This window comes from Rhea pennata, chromosome 3 (genome assembly GCF_028389875.1).
Source record: "Rhea pennata isolate bPtePen1 chromosome 3, bPtePen1.pri, whole genome shotgun sequence".
NCBI lineage: Eukaryota > Metazoa > Chordata > Aves > Rheiformes > Rheidae > Rhea > Rhea pennata.
The window spans coordinates 65,196,925-65,215,496 of NC_084665.1; the positions used below are offsets into that span (position 1 = coordinate 65,196,925).

At 42.8% G+C, this 18,572-nt stretch overlaps 1 protein-coding gene across 1 annotated transcript; it reads left to right on the top strand.

Moving 5' to 3' along the window:
* The first annotated feature begins 4,202 nt into the window (after positions 1–4,202).
* On the top strand, positions 4,203–10,302 carry IL22RA2 (interleukin 22 receptor subunit alpha 2). The gene is given in 7 exon segments (XM_062573059.1): positions 4,203–4,307; positions 6,100–6,139; positions 6,142–6,216; positions 7,151–7,301; positions 8,097–8,275; positions 9,549–9,718; positions 10,147–10,302. Coding segments are annotated over 7 exon segments (876 nt in total).
* The last annotated feature ends 8,270 nt before the right edge of the window (positions 10,303–18,572 follow it).

The following is an 18,572-nucleotide window of genomic DNA, read 5'->3' on the forward strand; positions in this document are numbered from 1 at the left end:
AAACCCTATCCATTCAAAAATATCTTTCCACAAATATAGCAACTCATTTAGTTGTGGGAAGGGTGGAAGGGAATGCAAAGTCCCATCCCAAAAGTTGGGGGCTGTACATAATGCGGTTATTTCCTTTCTGCTGCCAGGTTTGATAGAGTTGAGGCAGCAGCTGTATTTGTGACCTGCAGCAAACGAGTAAACGTGAGGTACTTTCCCAAGTAAGGATGGGTTGCAAAAGCTTGCCTGAGTGGCTGCAAGGAGGTGCCAGCACCTGGAGAGAGGGAGAGAGGCGGAGAGCACCGCTAGGACTGCTCGCTGGGGAGCGGGGCAGCTCCAGGGGATGACCTGAGCCGCAGGCCGTAGCTCTGCAGAGCAAGCTCCCTCGCTGCCATGTGCATTCACCTCTACAGGCAGTCTGTATCCCCCCTGCTTGTTCTTGCCCAAGGTCTAAGGTTTTTTTTTTTTTTTTTTCCCTCTGTTCACTGTCTTGGGAAGACTGGCGAAACCTGGCTTTTTATCAGGCTAGTATACTATCTTCTCCCACCTAAAGCCTATTTGAATCCAACTTGGAACAACTTGAGTGATTAATTACTGAGAATGACTTTCACTATATCAATCACTTCCAGGCTGTGCGGCAAAACTAGCAACTTTATTTAGAATCTGCCAAATTTTATTTCCCGTGAGAAGAAAATAGAATAAAAAATTTTGGCAAATAAGTAAGTATTACAGGGTAACCTTCATTTTTCTGGTTAAATGGTCTCAGCACAGTCCAATGCAATCTCTGAGAGCTGTGAGAAAGTTATGCTGAGAACGGAAGATGATATCCTGAGAAGCTAGCTGGCTGGTTCCCAAGCAATGCTAGAAGATTGCGTCAACCTAGTATCTGTATGACATGATTTTTTAAAAAAATAGTAAAATTAAAATACATTTAAATCAATAGCAATTGGATGACAGCTATGGTAAAATTAATGTTAGCAATAAGAGTTTAATTCTCGAGTTTGCATTGCTCAGAGGACGTGGAAATACTAGTGAGAATTTGAAAGGTAAAGGCTGGAAGGTGTGATGCTTACAAACATGACTGAATGCTTGCTGGATTTTTATGTGTACGCAACAAAGCAGGGTGGCGGGGGGGGGAAGAGACTTCCTGTGAGGATGTATCAAGACCTACTGACTGGAAGTTGAAGTTGATGCGCTCAGACTTCAAAATTAAGCCGCTCCCTCGTTGCGAGAAGTTACTAATTAGATCAGTTTACGAGGGAGCCAACAGACCGCGGCTCTCTTAGGGCAGGTTCTCTCTGAAAGCTGGATTTCCACCAGAGTGGTGACGAGAGCGTGCAGTCAGCGACGTGGGCTCTTCCTCAGCCTTCCTGCTGTTTGGGGGCAGGACGGGCTGGCCACCGCCTGAGCCAACCCCTAACGCAGCCTCTGCCCAGGAGGGTGGGTGTAATGGAAGCCTCAGGTCCTTCCGCCAGGGACACGGCTCAGCCGTAGAGCTGTTCGCTTAGCGTCCTCCCTCCACAGCTGGCTTGGCCAGGAAATCCTGATCTTCCCAGGCTGTATAGCCGAAGTAGCCAACCTTCTTTAGCCCAAGGCGTGGAAGCAGCCGTCCGAGTTTGTTCTGTCTCTTCTTGCACAAGGTGTCTCCAGCCCTCCCATCAGTCTCGTTTCGTGTGGTGTGCGGTGAGTCAGACCAGCGTGGTCTGTGGTCTGGACGTGGCTACGGTGATCGGTAACATATCGTCCCACAAACAGCCTACAGATAACGAGTCCGTGGGTCACATCCTCCCCACGCTGGCAATATTTCAGGCGTTGCCTCAGCTGCTGCTAGCGCCAGTGTACCAAGCAGAACGAGCGCCCGTCCCGCCAGGCGTTGAGCCTGCCTTTCTTTACCGTAGTGGCCGACCAAGGAAACACGAGCAGCATTCGTGCTGGGCTTATCTGTGGTTTTTTTTTACTGGCCAAATGGGCAGCCAGTATCTTTCCTATGCTATTAAAATCAGTTAAGCCAAAACAGAAAGCACTGGGATATTAATTCTACATGCCTTTCAACTGGTGGGTTTTAAACAGCAGGTGATTCAGTAAGGGATCCAAAACATAACGGAAAACAAGTCTTTGCTGAGTAGGATTAAATTAACTTTACCAATTCTTAGCAGTGGAAAAATCGTGGAGATTTGCAAATGAGAACAGAGTAACAGTTTTAAAGAAACTCATCATTTAAATAAAACGCTTTGAGCAATTTTTATATTTGGTCTTACCTACAGTTCCTAATGAGCGCTAGGGTTGTTTACCAGTGTCATGGGGCAATCCGCGTTTCACACTTGGTTAAATAACTATTGTATATGAAATAATTACGTGCTACCCAGTAAATCTTCAGCAACACTTTCTTTGGTTTCATTCAAGCTTCTCACTACCAAGGTGCAGTTACAGCATTTGGAATTTCTAATGATAATTTGTAAAATGTTGATCCAAGCCTTTTAACACGGAGCTGTTCACACCTGTGGGCAGGAAGTTGTGAACAGCAACACTGAACAGTGAAAGTAAGTCTCGCTTCCTTAGCAGCTTCTCTGCAATAACTCTCTGCAGTGCAATGTCTCTTCACCGAACGGCAAAAAAAAAAAAAAAAAAAAAAAAAAAAAAAAAGCAACAGTTCCCATTGCTTGATATTTTTTTAAGTAGTGATTTATTGTCATAGTCACCACTAAGATGGCAAAGGGCTGGCATACCTGCTGTGCTGGAAGAGGCTGAGGGAGCTGGATTTGTTCAGCCGGGAGAGGAGGTGCCCTGGGTGGTGGCAGGGGAGCTACTTGCAGTGGTCAGCTACGTAAGACGAGGGGGTGGAGGAAGCAGAGGAAAGCCTGAGACAGCCTTATCTCAGAAAGCAAGAGTCAAGCTACAGCAGGGGAATCCCAATTAGATGTAAGTGGGAAAAAAAATGTCTCTTTGCAATTAAAGTGGTTAAGAGTTGGCTAAGACTGCAGTTAGCCCTGCTTGGAGCATTAGGTTGGACTAGGTGCCCTCCAGAGCCCTTGTCCAATGCAAATTTTTTAGGAATCTCTGCTGGTTGCTTAGAAGGATAAAAGACTGAAAACTGCTGCTATAACTGGGAATATTCTTTGGGGCCAGAATAATCAGAACTGCTCATTTTTTTATTGTCCATTCATCCCAGTATAAAATACCAAGCGTGGGGAAAGATTCGTCTGGCCTCTGCCAGTTACTAGAAGTAGGCTCTATGAAGCACATTTCGGGAGTTTCCTCTCTTCCCTCGTCTTCCCACACCCAAGCCCACACCAAATATCAGAGAACCACATCCTGGAGAGCCACAGGTGGTGCGCTGGTAGCAGTCTCGGGGTTCGCCTTCCTGCTCTTATGGATGGGAAACAATTTTCTCCAGGACAGAAAGAACAGAGGGTGCTATCGAATTGAATGAGTCAGGCAGCTTCCAGCATGAATGTATGTGACTTTACTTCTGTGTAGCAATAGCCAAATCTCAAGAGAATGAACTCTATTTACTCAGCATTTAGATATGTTTTTATTCCAGGAAAGGGAAAATTTGCTCATGTCCAATGCTCTGCATGTGCTCCTGCAGGACGTGAGAAGGGACCACTCTTTCTGTTGGATCTGTGGAACCATCTGTTCTGCTGTTTCGGTTATTATTTCACATTTTTGATTTGGATCTTTTTTATTGTTTTTTAAAAGTTCTCATTTAAAATACACAGTACTTCAGAACATACTAGCCTATACATTAGGCTCATCTTGAATTTTTCACAAAATTTGCCATACATATAGTTTATTAAATTCAAGACGTATGACGTGTATGTTTATGTATACATATGTATGTGCATGTGTGCATACAGCTGGTACTTGTTTGAATATAGCTATTTTTATCACTCCAAGCGCAATGCACTCAGGAAACATGAGAGAGTAAGAAAATGTGGGACTAGCAGGTATTTCAGTAATTTCAAAGTTATGCAAAGAGTTTCAAACTATTCTAGACTGCCACACTGTTTTCCAGATAAAGCGCGATCAGAGTGCGGTGCCCAGGAAACCCAGACTTTTCAAACCGGTTGGCATTTCTTTCCCAATTTCACCACAAAGCCCAGCACTCTATTTAGGTTGGGAAAGAAATGCTTCTGAAGGCTACAGGCAGTCTGAGCTTCAGCTCTGTGGCCCTCCTCTCCCCTAAGTTCTACTTTTCAGATCCTTTTGCGGGGATGGTAGGAGCTGCTGTCAAGAGCAATGCTGGCAAAGCTCCACAGCCCGGAGCCCAGCACTTCCCTGGCGTGCAGAACACAGCAAGGTGTGTGGCTGCAATTGCAGTAAGTAAATACACAGCCTATGGCAAGTATGACTAACTTTGGTGACATTTCAGTCTGGTGATTGGTTTGTAAAAGTTCCTTATTCCCGCACTTGAGCTCATATAACATGATGAAATACTAATTATATTTGGTGTGGGGAACTGCTTAAAGGTCATTGGGTTTTGAAAAATGCGTTTGGGAAATGAATACATAAAAAATTCCCAGACACTAATGGTAGAGATGTCTTTCTACCTTGTACCTTGATTAATGTTTTTCTTCTTCTGTGCATTTCTTCTCAGTTCTGTAATCCCCTGTACTGGCTTAACTAGCTAATTGTCAAAGTTACACGTCTGTAGTTTTAATGTGTCTAGTGCAAATTCTGTCCTTGAATAATGAAGTATACTAGATTAGCTAAACCGAAACCCTGTGCCGAATAAATCCGACTGAGGCATATATAAGCCCCGCTCCTTGATTAGATTTTGTCCCATTTGCCTAGTATAACTGAGTGATTTTAATTAAAAAAAATACATCAATTTCAGCTGGAACTTGCACTTTTTTTTGCTCTGGTGAGTGTTTTACTTCCACCTTTTCCCAAGGCAAAGATGATTGTTGGGCAAATTCCTGTTTCTATTCCTACAAACAGGTAGCTTTCACATTGGTGGGCTCCATTAAATAGCACCACGCTGCATCACACAGAATTTGGGATGTTTGTGGAGACGAGCTTTCGAAAGGAGAGCGTGGCCTGAATTTTGATCGATACAGTGGTGTGCGAGTGCCGAGCCGCATGCAGGCGCTCGCAGCAAGGGATGGGAGTCAGGGAAGCCCAGGACGGCAGCTCCCAGCCGCCGCTGCCGGTGAAGTGCTCACCACCACCACCAGGCTTGGCTGAGTTTTTTACCTAGCAGAGGCGTGAGTGGCATCTGCACGCCTTCAGGCAGGCGGCCACATGCAAGAGCAGTGTTTGCAGCCGCAGCTTGACTCTCGCCTGGTGTAGATGGCTTTGGCTGCTGAGCTGGGGCACCCGCTAGCCCGGGGGTCCAGCACGGGCAGGTGCACACAGCTCAGCTGCACCGCCCCACACCAAGGACAGTAACAGCAGATTACCAGGTTTGTTTTTACAGCCCTGCGGCACACCCCCAGTGGCCAGAGCATATGACTCCTGGCAGTCAGAAAGTCCAACGCGGAGCAGCACTTTGGTCCCATGGGCTGGGCTCACCTCCCCAGGTCAGCGCCCCACTGCGGCCCCCGGCACCACGGCTCCCGCATCTCTTGGGGCACGAGGGCGGATGTGCTCCCTCAGCATGCCCAAGAATCTCACCTCCATTCCCCATCCCGGGTGACACCCTGCCATGAACACCCCTAAAAATGTCACTCTCTGTTTTGCACCCAAAGCCAGGCCTCCAAAGCAGATGGCATCCCAGAGGTAGGTGTTTTACATTATTACAGCGAGATTCTTTATATTCTTCAGCTCTGAGTGACCAGTAAGCTCAAAGAAAAAAGCACTTAGCATAGCAAGCAAACCCCAAAGGAGATAGACTTCACAAATTTATGGGGCCATGCTATATTGCCAGGCACAGATCCTTTGGAATTAGTCCCTAGAAAAGGATCTTTTTCATGTTGGTTTGCTTCATAATTAATTCCAAACCTGAGAGTGACCACAGTTGCCAAGTACAAACAATCGCTTATGTTTACTTTAGAGCAACTCAAATGTTTTTTTGGCTAAGTTAAAATAAACTAAAGCCAACAGGGGATTTTGGAAATCTCTAAAAAGAAGGGGAACTCTGGCATGTTTAAACAATTACTTCCTCATAAGATATGCCCAAGAGGAAGAGAGATGCTCTTCAGTCATGGAGCTACTTTCTGAAGATGAGGTGGATCACGCTCTCCTCCCTCTGCTTATTGATGCACCTGCTTCAGGAGGAGACAACTAGTAAGTAAAGGCTTTTAATTTTTCTCTGATGTGGGGAAGGGGGTGCTTGGTCTGTTAATGAATCTGAACAAGTGATTCAAGAAATCTCAGTATATTTTGATGGGTTTCAAAAGCCCTTTCCTTTCTAAGTTGGTCCATTTTGTTGTCTTTCAAGTTTCTGAACAGACATTAAAAAGAACGTGTTGCCCATTAAATTTGTTTGTAGCTGTATTACCAGTCTTTTAGCTCAGCTAGCACAAGGCTTACCTGATTCTGTGATACTGCCAGGGATAAAGCTGCAGCTATATAGAGTCCTCTAGGTCACTAAATCCTAATACTTTCAGGACCTCCTTATTTCAGAGAGGATGTTAATGGATTCTCTCCTCTGTAACCACCTCAGTTGGAAAACAGATTAGCTTGAAAACTGTCCAGCAGCTTTTTCAAGCAGTATTGGTGGGAAAAGCAGTGGAACTCAGGTTATTTTGTATTAGACAAGAGTCAATAAACACAACTATGGTAACTGTCCTCATGACAAGGATCTTGAAGGCATGAGAACTCTCCCATGAAATATAGCTATAAACCCTGCAAGTTAAAGCTAAACTATGTGGAAGAAAGGGCACTTAAACTTCTGATGTAGCTGCTACCTGCAGGCTCTGTGAATTGATCTGAAGTGTTTGTTTCTGGAGACATCTGTAAGCCATCTTTCACAGCATCACTGAGGAAAAAATAATTAAAAAAAACCCATAAAAATGTCCTTTTCATACTACTCAATGTGTTTGTTAACTGCCAGCTCTGGTCACTGCAACTTAGAAAGTTTCAAACAAGAGATGCAGAAGATCTAATTTCCCTGCAGTCTGCTAATCTGAAACCAAATGAGCTGTAGCAATACCCAGCTATTTGAATGTGGAAGAGTCTCTGATGAACACACTGCACTCTTATTCCTTATTGTTTACAGCGATGCTGGTTTTGGAAAGTCAAGACCTGCAAGAGTTGATTAAACCGCAGAAAGTCACGTTTCATTCATTAAACTTCAACAACACTTTGCGCTGGCTGCCCGGGAGAGCCAGCGAGACACGAGACACTGTCTACTTTGTGCAGTATAAAGTGTAAGTACCCAGGGGAACTCCAGCCTCCCACGTAGCCCTGGTCTGCCTCTGCTTTGTAAGTCAAAGGGATTTCTCAGCTGACAAAGGCTCCTCCTTGGGTCTCCTTGCCAAGGGAATACCCTTGTTTTGCTCTGCTCACAGCGCTCAATCATTCACTTATCAATAGCCCGTAAGATGCAGCCTGAGAGCCTGAAGAAGGCTGATAACAAACATCTCTAGCACTGTGCAGTGCGCCTTCAGGGCACAGTAGAACAGGAAAATCTAGCTTGGAGGGGACCTCTGGAGGTCGGCTGGACTAAAGCCCTGCTTGAAGCAGGGCTAACTCAATCAGCTGCTGCCACCACACGAGATTTAAAGCATGTCAGTGGGGCCCATTCCCTACAGCACCAAGTGACTCAGGGGGCCCTAGTGACAAACCCAAGACCTGCTAGGGGTCAACTCTCAGAGATCAATAAAAACCTCTCAAAACTCCTGTCTTTGCACACTTGCATCAGCTTCTCTGGCTATAAACACCTGCAACCACGTTTGCCTCGGAGGAACTGACTGACTGAAATGGTCACTCTGTCTGGTGTTGAATACGTCTGGTAAGCCAAAGCTCACCCACCTCTCCTGAGTGGCAAAAGCGGCTCCCAAAGAGCCCTGAAATCAGTCCTCCATATCAACAAATTGAAGGAGAGTTACTTTCCACGGCAGAACTGTGGATGCTACAGCTGAATTAAGATCAACCATTAAAAATCTGTACAGACTCAGCTGGAGGTGTCTAAAGCTTATACCTTTCCTCCTCTTTCTCCCCAGGTATGGGCAGAGCACGTGGCAGAACAAAGGAGACTGCTGGGGGATTCAAAATCATTTTTGTGACCTAACGAAAGAGACTTCGAACATCCAAGAGCCTTATTATGGCAGAGTAAAAGCTGCTTCAGCTGGAGTCTATTCCGACTGGAATCTCAGCTGCAGATTCACACCATGGCGAGAAAGTAAGTACAAACATACGGGCTGTTTGAGGAAATAACTAGCTTTTCTGTAGCATGGAGTATATCATTTTTGCTCATGATTTGCAGTCACAAACAATCTTTTTTTCAGGAATAAAACTTTATGTAAAGAAGTCATGAATTAATAGTTCTCAGGTGAAGTGTTATGATAAAATAATTTTTCCCATTTTGAGTACCAACCAACTAGAGTAAAGCAGTTGCTTATCTGTAATTAGGAGATCTGAAATGCCTGATGCCCTTAACTCACCTCCTCCTCAATGCATGGAAATACACAGGATATTTTCAGCAGTTTTCAGAGCTACTGGAAGGATTGGCCACAAGGTAGTAAAGAAGGAAGCTTGGGTGGAAGCTCTTCTTGGGTGGAAAAAAGGAGAAGAAAGCAGAGAGCTGCGTAACCAACAATCTTCTAACGTTTATGTATTTTCCTGACCTTAGTATAACAGAACGGCCATGTGCAAAGCTTCAGCAAGCACAGTCATTTTAATAGTGCAGGATAAATTGGAGGACTGTCAAAATACTGAATAGTACAGGTGTGCCTACCACAAAGCTTCCTGTGTATTAACTAGTTCTCCCTCACTAGCCAATATATAATAAGTATTGTATGAGTCAGTTCCACTCATTTCAAAGCCCTGAACTGCAGACAAACTCAAGTGCTCCGTACAGACAAAACCTTAAGCTTTGACAAGAAGTGGTATCTTGCAATAGCAACAGACCATCCTGCCCTGGGCCGCATGCTCCTCCTGGAGAGCTGCAAGGGGCATGAGGTATCTTCCGGCATCTTTGGGGGCTGCACACACCTGCGCAGGCACTAGTTTCAACCCTCTGCTACTCTTAACCAAGCAGGTTGCAAAACCCTTGAAAGCAACAATTGAAGTTGTTGCCCTTCACATAACCAAAACAGTTCAAGTGCCTGTTTTATACAGTCCAAGCACACAGATAAACATGACCAAAAAAAAAAAGGGGGCAAAGAATACAAAGCATTTTACTTGAGTAACCTGCAGTCAGCACCATGGAGCTCTGACAGAGTTCAGAAAGGTTGGCTCCAAGTTAAAAATGCAAACATAGGAAACGTCAGCCCCCAAATGTCCGGAGCAATAACCGCTGCAAAGTAAGAATTTACAAAGTGGCACTTCAACTTTAAATACAGCACCAGGACCAGTTGGTAACATGGCTAAATGGCTAAATTGATTTAAATTGTGGTCTGTGAAATGTTTTTCAACAATTATAATCATGTTCATAACTTTGCTTATTTCTTTAGCTATGATAGGACCTCCATCAGTAAATGTGGTTCACAGAAACAAATCCATAACACTAAAGCTCCAGGCTCCACGTTCTCCATATAAAAGGAAGAGAGGCAGCAACATACCAATGACAAATTATTATGATCTGCTGTATCAAGTCTTCATAATTAACAATTTGCTAGATGAAGTAAGTGAATATTCAAATACAAGCCCTTCACCCTTGAAAATCTGGACCCAGGACCGTGGGGGGCATATCCTTCTGCTTTACAGTTGAAATAGTCTTCCAGGATGGTGAGGGCATCAATGACTGTGCAAATATTTGAAAAGAACTAGGCTTATTTTTCAGGAACTGAATTTGATTGAATGGAGTTGTAATTTCTCCCTTCTTTATCCTTTCCCAGCAAGAGAGTATTTTATCCTTGTAGGCCTAATTAAACAGAAGGGACAGGAGGAGGATTATTTGGGGTATTTTTTACAAAAGACAACATTATTAATGTTGACTTCATGCAACTCCGTGAGCTGCTCTGTATCCTCAGGCCTTACTAAACTGTAGCCATAGATGCGCTTGCGAGGGCAATGATCTTGACCGGCTGTTTTTCCTCCATCTGTTTGAAGAAACACAGCACCTTGGTGTATGAAGGAGCAGACAGGGTTATTACAATAGAAGATTTGAGACCTGGCATCAGCTACTGCATCATAGCAAAAACTTACGTGCCAATATTGGACCGCAGCAGCGCATACAGCAGCCGGCAGTGCACGGTGCTGCTGTGACAGGGAGGCACCACTGCGGCAGGTGAGTCACCCGTTGAGGCTCTGGGGGATGCTGGAAGTCAGGAGCCATCCCCTCACCAGAGGGAGATATTATCCAAAAGGAAGAAAAATAAGCATCACATAGGAACTGCTTTTGTTTGAGAGATATGGGCAATACTAGCCAGAGTTTTTATGGCTCAGCTAGTTTCACATCAGATAAGGAAGATAAGGCAAACAAAATAAAATTGGTGTGGCTAATTATTTGCATGCTGGCAAGGTGCTTAGACAGTTACAGTAAATACTTTAGAAAATCCCCTGTATAAATTGATCAGAAATGCCTCCCCTTTCCCTTTCTTCAAACAGTTATACATAATATTGCTTTCATCAACTTTTATTGTTGTGAAGTAATAATTAACTAAGAAAATGAATGAACTTCAACTTTGTTAACATGTAATTCTGCTGCAAGCTCTGTATTTTTATTCAGGGTTTTACCTGGTGGATTTATTCCAACAGCAGCTAACATGTCCGTCTTCCCTTCATGGGCATTCTTCACGTGTAATGTATTTAAAGTATAAATCAGTTACCAAGTTTCATGAGTTTCCATGAGCTGAAAGGCAAGAATTAGCTCAATTAGCTAATCTGAAAAGATCATTTACCTGCCTCAGTCACCATGCTATCTTGATACACCATACACCCAAATGAGAAAGATTTGTTGTTAATCCTGCCTTGCAGTTGCCAAGGCACAGCGTATGTAAAGACCTAAGCCAAAGCTGACTTCAGTGCTATTAGCCTCAAAAAGTTTTGATCTGGGTCCTTTTTAGGGATAAACCGGAAAAGCATCAAAGTGTGAACCTGTGCTTCTGTTTTCAGCTCATTGCCCTAACTATAAAACATTTCCCTTCTTCATAATGTGACACACAATGTTGGTCCCTCTTGAAAGTCAGTCAGTGGATTCAGGCTAAGGAGGCAGCTGGGTTCAAGGTAATTCCCTTGCGTTGCTGAAGAGCTACCCAGCACTGTAAATCTTAGCAAGCTCAGATCAGATCTGGACTGCTGAACAGCCAGTAGAAGTATTGGAGGGATACAGCAGGATGGCATGCACTGCATTCGCAGTTGAATTTAGTATCATGCAATTTAAATGTGCACATGAGTGGCAATTCTCTTTCTCTTCCCACAGAGAGAACAGTGGAAGATACTTCCTGTCACGAACCCAGATGTAAATAAGTGGACATCTGTGGTTTAGGACATGGCTGGAATACATATTTGGACGGTTTTTAAATTAATCTTTGCTGCACTAAATGACTGATTTGTCATAATCATTTTAGGCTACACAAAGCATAAGTATTACTTGTATTTTCTATATTACAATTTAAGACCGTATGCATTTGCAAGTAAAAGGGAAATAGTCTTGTATTGTAATAAAAAAACAGCAAAAACACCTGTGAAAATATATCCTCAAGGCTGTTTCTAGGGTTTTTCTATTTTAAGCCTTGAAATTAAAATAATTTTTTTAAAATAGAAGTTTCAAAGATTTTATTTCTTCTAAAACAAAGGTCAAAATAGAAGTGTCCTTCATTTAAAATAAGAACTGTACAATCCAATAGCATACCACATGCTTCAATGTGTTGATAGGGCCCTTGAAATAACTGTTTCTGATAGTGAAACCAGTATGTGATTTGGCAGCAGCTCACTAAACTGAAATAGAAAGGATCTTCTGTTTCAGTCAGTGACAGGAAGGGATCAGGGAAGAGACCTTTATTTTAACCAGTATACAGTAAATGATGAATGAATGCTGACTACCATCTATGGTTTCTAATGATCCGATTCCTACTAGTCTTCATCTCCCAAGGAAAAAGATTTCTTGGCAAAGTTTGAGTGATACTCACCACTAAGCCATCACAGGGTATAGAGAGGAAATTACTTTTTCCAGTTCTATAAGGTATGTAAAAAATGAGAATCTAAATACTCATATATATGATTGTGTATGTGTGTGTGTGTGTGTGAGTATGCATATATGTGTGTGTGTGTGTGTGTATAAAAATGTATGTATGTGTGTGAATTAAATGAGAGGAAGAGAGAGCAGACCAGATAAGAGTGTAAACAAAGCTCTAGAGAAAGCTCTGTTACAGAATCGATTTCCACTTTTCCTTTAATACACATACACAAAGGTGAATCAGTTCAGTTTGAGTGGCAGGCCCTAGTTTATTGAAACCACATCCAAAGCATTTTTCATACTCTGTCACTAACACTTCACCTGTAGGCAGTGCTGTTCAAAGCAGCATCAGGACCTTGTAGCAGCAGGTGCTTGGGAGGAGGCTGTGGCTAAGTGAGTGCGGATACCTCTTTCCTTTACCAAATGTGAAAGGGCATTACGTATTAAATATTTCCACCATTTGGTTATAACGTGCACTATATTTCCTGGTTGTCCTGGTGGATGACAAGTTGATGATGAGACAGCAATGTGCCCTTGTGGCCAAGAAGGCCAATGGTATCCTGGGGTGCACTCGGAAGAGTGTTGCCAGCAGGTCAAGGGAGGTGATCCTGCCCCTCTACTCAGCCCTGGGGAGGCCTCATCTCGACCACTGTGTCCAGTTCTGGGCTTCGCAGGACAAGCGACACATGGAGCTACTGGAGAGAGTCCAGCATAGGGCTATAAAGATGATCAGAGGGCTGGAGCACCTGCCCTATGAGGAACGGCTGCAAGAGCTGGACCTCTTCAGCCTGGGGAAGAGAAGACTGAGGGGGGATCTTATCAATGTGTATAAGTATCTGAAGGGATAGTTCAGATAGATCTGAAGGAGAGTGTCAAGGGGATGGGGCCAAAACTCTTTTCAGTAGTGTCATGTGACAAGACAAGAAGCAATGGGCACAAATGGCCATGGAACAGGAAGTTCCACCTGAATATGAGGAAGAACTTCTTTACAGTGAGAGTGACAGAGCACTGGACCAGGTTACCCAGAGAGGTTGTGGAGTCTCCTTCTCTGGAGATATTCAAAACCCACCTGGACACTATCCTGTCTACTATGCTCTAGATGACCTTGCTTGAGCAGGGTGGAGTTGGACTAGATGACCTCCAGAGGTCCCTTCCAACCTCAACCATTCTGTGATTCTGTGATATTTCAATGAGTTACAGGTACCTAGCTCCTTCTCCACACCTAGTCCATAAAATCAGATTTCCTTCAGGACTCTTCCCTTTCTGCTCCTCTCCCTTTCTTTCAGTTGTTTTACTCTGCCCATATCACCTTTTTTCTTAATTTAAATAAGTTTATTTGGGAAAAGAGACTTATCAGCATTTCATACAGTATCTAGTGCCATGACAAGTTCCAGATTCTAGCAGATGGTGATAGACTGCAAGACCTGTATGTAGTGTGCAATATCCAGCATTTGGACAAGCATACATAGCCCTACCACCTCTATTGTGCTGGACAAGACCAGAATAAAATCATCCAGGCAGTTTATTAAGAGTGAGCCTGTCTTGCCTTCAAGTAATGATGTCTTTGCCCACTTGTGGGTTATCACAACCTGAAAAAAGTGATTGCAGTAATTCAAATTCTTTCTCAAAGTCTCTTCTTTCTTTAGTGTAGCTCATGCTGCATTGTTAAACAATGTAAAGTTATATTACGGTAACATCTACTAAGCCTGGTTGGGGAACAGACTCTGACAATGCTGGATACTGCACCTATGTCAGAGACAGAGACAATTGTTTAGGGATCTAAAATACAGCAGCTGTCATGTTACAGGTCTACAAAGAAGCTGGGAACTTGATAGTTTAACTCAATAAACTTACAGAAAGTGTGCAGCACTTATGCTGGGAAAGTGAATAAACACTCTGAAGAAGTCTTGTGCTATGTTCACTAACCAGATTCCACTTCCTTAGCAACATTGCAGGCTTACAGAAACTAGAGTTGCAAAAACCTCTCCCATTCTGATCGTGCCATGATTTGTTATCACCAGCCCCGCAATGCTTTGCAAAAGCTAATTTTCTCTTTATATTTGAAATGCAAATTTTCTTTCAGCTCTGCTCAGAAATGTAATTCTACTGAGGACTGGCTTGGTAAAATGATGGGTGCTGTGTTTTTTGCCCCGTGAACAGCGAGAATGGCATGTTCCATGACATGCCCCACTGTGCGTGCAGGATGTCAGGCTCGTACAGGGAGACATACTTTACTGTGGCAGATCCTGGCTGAGTGATCCGCACCCACAGCTTTTAGATGCCTCTGATAATGTTTAATTCTTAAAATCAACTTCCTTGGTGCCTTACCCTGCACACTGCCCTGCTGTTCATGTCTCTGTGAAGGTGGAGTGGAGGAAGAGCCTTCCCCTAGGGTCTGAACTGGAGCAAGGACTTTCTTACGGACAAGTCATTTTGGAAATACCTGGAAAAGTGAGCTCTGGCCCTCCTTTCCTTTCTTTTCCTTTCCTCCCTGTGGACACACAGAGCCTCTCTGCTGTGGAACCACCTCTCCAGACCTGGCCAGGACTGGCCCACTGCACTGAGGTGGTACACTGGAAGTGTGGACACCACTCAGCATAAGATGCCTTTCCTTTGTGGTACTGACCCTGACTGCTGGACTGTATCAGCAGTGTATATGCTGGCCCCCTCCCAGTATCATCTCTGCTGTGAACCATTTAGGGACTTCTGAGATGAAACTGGAGCGGGGTTGAGGGCAAAGGGACTATCGGACACAGGCAGACCACAGCAACCTTGGTTTCCATGACAAGTCTCCAGGGTACTCCTCTGTAGGCTGGTCCCCAGGCACTTTTATAGTATTTGGAGAGAGGGAAGTAGAGTTGGAGCCTAGCTCTTTTGCTCCCTCTGGCACCTCTCTTTCTACTGATTATAGAGGCAACCTTGCACGATCAATCTCCCAACATGGAGCATACCTAAAGCTAATGAGAAAATGTCCACTGACATTTTAGCATTTTAGGCTAGCTGATATTTCTTGCAACAAATTTGCAAGGCCCAGCTGAGAACTCCCTCCTCTTGTTTTTTCAATCACTTACAAGGTAGGCACTCACTAACAAAGTGCTGAATACCAGCTTATGTTTCAGGAAACAGAGAAATAAACACTTATTTCTGGTCCTGTGACACGAGGCAGGAAAGACTAAGTAGTATAACTGTAATTAACAGTATAAGTAAAATCAGAACTTGTGCAACCTATTCCTCTTAGACCTCGCCAGATGTGTCACCAGGGAATGCCCGCAGTTGCAAGCGTAGTCTGTTGCAACGGCTTCAGCTTCCCAAATCCCTGTATCACAACTGAGGACCCTGATGATGAGAAATAAAGATTGTATCTTTTAAAAATTTGTGGTTACTTATCTTTGTCAGTCTGCCATTTGATGTGAAGATCATGCCAGCAGAGCTTACCCTTTTCTTTCATGACCATGGCTGAACACTACCTTATCAGTCTGGTGGAGTAACAGCTTATCTCTCACAGTAAGTGGTTTTAACTTCCTGTCCCACTAGCACATAGAACTGCAGTATTTAACTACGAGAGATTCAACAACAGGGCTCCAAAAAAGCTGATAGAATGACAGCAATGGACCAGATGCTCCAGCCTTATAAATTAGGAGAAGATTATGCATGGCCAGCTGCACCATATAAATGCTCAGTTTTATATGATGCCATGATACTCAGTGTTTATCATATGGTCTAGCATCTGGTCAGTCCTGTTCACACCTCCCACATATCTGTTCTTATCAGATGTGGACTTGGGGTTTATTTACATGCATGACTTGATCTCAGTTGAGAATGGTTCACATAGCCCAGTGGTGCTGCCACATTAAGAAATGACACTGCCTTTTGCATCAGATCCATCAGTTGTTATCAAGTATTCCAAAGTGCAGGGAATTTATTATAAATGGTGTAAAAGGAAGGTATTATAAATACAGGTTTCTCAATGGGTTTTAATGACATTTTTACTAAATGATCAAAGATAACAATCTGTAAAAGCTGCCTTATAAGAAAAAAGAAGAGAAAATAAAATAAAAATCAACCCCCTGAGAGTTAGTTTGCCACAAAGGAAGCAGGACACAAAACAAGAGTACCTCTGCAAAGGAGAAGAAATGATGCTGGTGCTCATCATGAGTAAACTTCTATTATCCTTCAAAATTTTCTTTCAGAATCTTTTATGAGGTATTGCTAAAGAAAAAAAAAAGGATTGAAAATTTAGTTCCCAGACTAAAGCAATCACTTGCCATTGCATTGCAAACCTTATAATACGCGTTTTTATTCTGTTGAAGTCCCATGAGTTGTTATCTACAATTTGTGAAATTTGCAAGCAATGAGCAGGAGCAGAATTCTTGCAATGGAAAAGAGGCATGACCTAAGGAGGAGGTGATTCTTTGGTTTCATGTCAATATAGTGCTGATACGTCAGTCTGCATTGTTGAAATCAGAGGGCCATAATTAGTAAAAGGTACATGATGATCAGCACAACTTTAGCTTCTGGTGTGAGCATTCCCTGTTCGGACTGAAATCCTCTTTTGGGTTTCCTACCTCGGGTCATGGTCATATTCTGAATTCTAGAGAGGATACTCAATTGTCCTGCCTTCAAAGAAATACTGCCTCACTGAAAGTACTCCACAAGGCTACTATTTGGAGTATGAGCTCTGACTAGAACAATTAGATAAAGACTGATAAGAATTGTTGATTAGAAAAAATTCCTATCCTCCTCCAGGAAACCTGGATTTGGCATTAAAAAACTTCTTAGAGTCTGGAAAATCAAGAATACCGGGTTTTGGCCACACAGAAAGGAAACTTCTTGGCTTTTCACTTGAAAAACATGCTGCTATGGAAGATACTTTCATAAATGTTTTTTTTTCAATAAAAGTTATTTTTTTCATTAGAAATAGTTGTCTGGAAGTGTTTTTATTGATCCTATTCCTGAAGCAATGCTGGTGCTTATGGAAAATTAATTGAAGGTTGTCTGCCATTCAGTTTGCCCTCTCCTCTTTGCTTTGTCCCTCTGCATTGTCCTATAATGTATCTGACTATCGCTGGAGCTTGACAGGGCATGTTTCTGGACACAGCTCACCAGGTCTTGTTTCTACCGAAGCGTGGCTCTTCCCTGGAATCACACTGATTGCTTACTTGTAAAATGTCACATCTCCTACTTTGTCTGAATGTAGGAGGATTGTTTTGGCTATCAAAATCAGTTATGGTGAAATGAACACTATAACGTTCCTTTAGACAGCTGTTGGAAGTATGAGATGGTGCTTGCAACTGCTTTTAATATATAGCAGGTATAAACATTAGGTAAAAAAGTCTTCCTCAGTCTAGGTCATTTTGGCCAGTTTTACTTCAACGCATCGCTAGTATTGTGTTTGTGCACACTAAAGGGGCGCACAGTCACAGTAGCTCTGTCTCCAAGTTTGTGGCTTTTGTTTCTTTTTCATGGGGGGGTGGGTCCTCTCTGCTTCCAGCGAAAAAGGCACAATAGCTGGAATGCAATGTATAAAATAATAGTTCTCCCTATGCTTCTGAATTGGACTTCCTCAGCTGCTGCTCTGCTCATCTCTTCCCATTGCTTGTGTTGGATCTCATCTTTTTGTGTTTCAAAACCTGACAACTCAAAGTATATTATACTTCCATCATTTTCAGTATTTCCTGCTTTTTCTATAAATCTACCTTTCTGTGGCAAACAACTAAGGAGCAACTCTGGATGAGCCAGTGGCCTTGTATGCTCAGGTATGATATTATACAGACATGTCTTGTTAGGCAGCTGAGAGATTTTAACTCATGTTGCACCTTTCTGTACTTATGATTTCATTTTTTTAAGGTATTGTGCATATGGTAAAGTTACAATATTTCAGCAAGAGAGAGAACCAGCTTCTAGAAGCTATTCAGGATTAACATGTAATGAGGTAGTACCAAAATGGGATCTTATTCAGATTCTTTTTGCATTCTTTTCACATTCACTTTCACAGTTTCATTCTTTTTACTCCATTTTCCACAAGATTATTCAAATGTGCTTAGCTTGTGATGTCATGTCTTTAAAATCAGATTCCCTTTCTCATACATTTTAACAATTTGTTTTGCAAGCAAACTATCAATACTTTTATTTTATGCTTTATGATATCCTTCTAATTACTGTGAATTCAGCTTTTCTATTATTGTGTCAGTATACTTTGGTTTTTTTAATTTAGTTTTCTTTTTCTTTTTCATTCTGACTTTGTGGGTTCTTCTGCTATAACATGAACAATTTAGCCAAGATAGAACTAATTTTGCCTCTAAATCTGGCTCGTGAGCTCTTACAATAAAAAAATAATCTTCCCAGTGTAACACTAGGA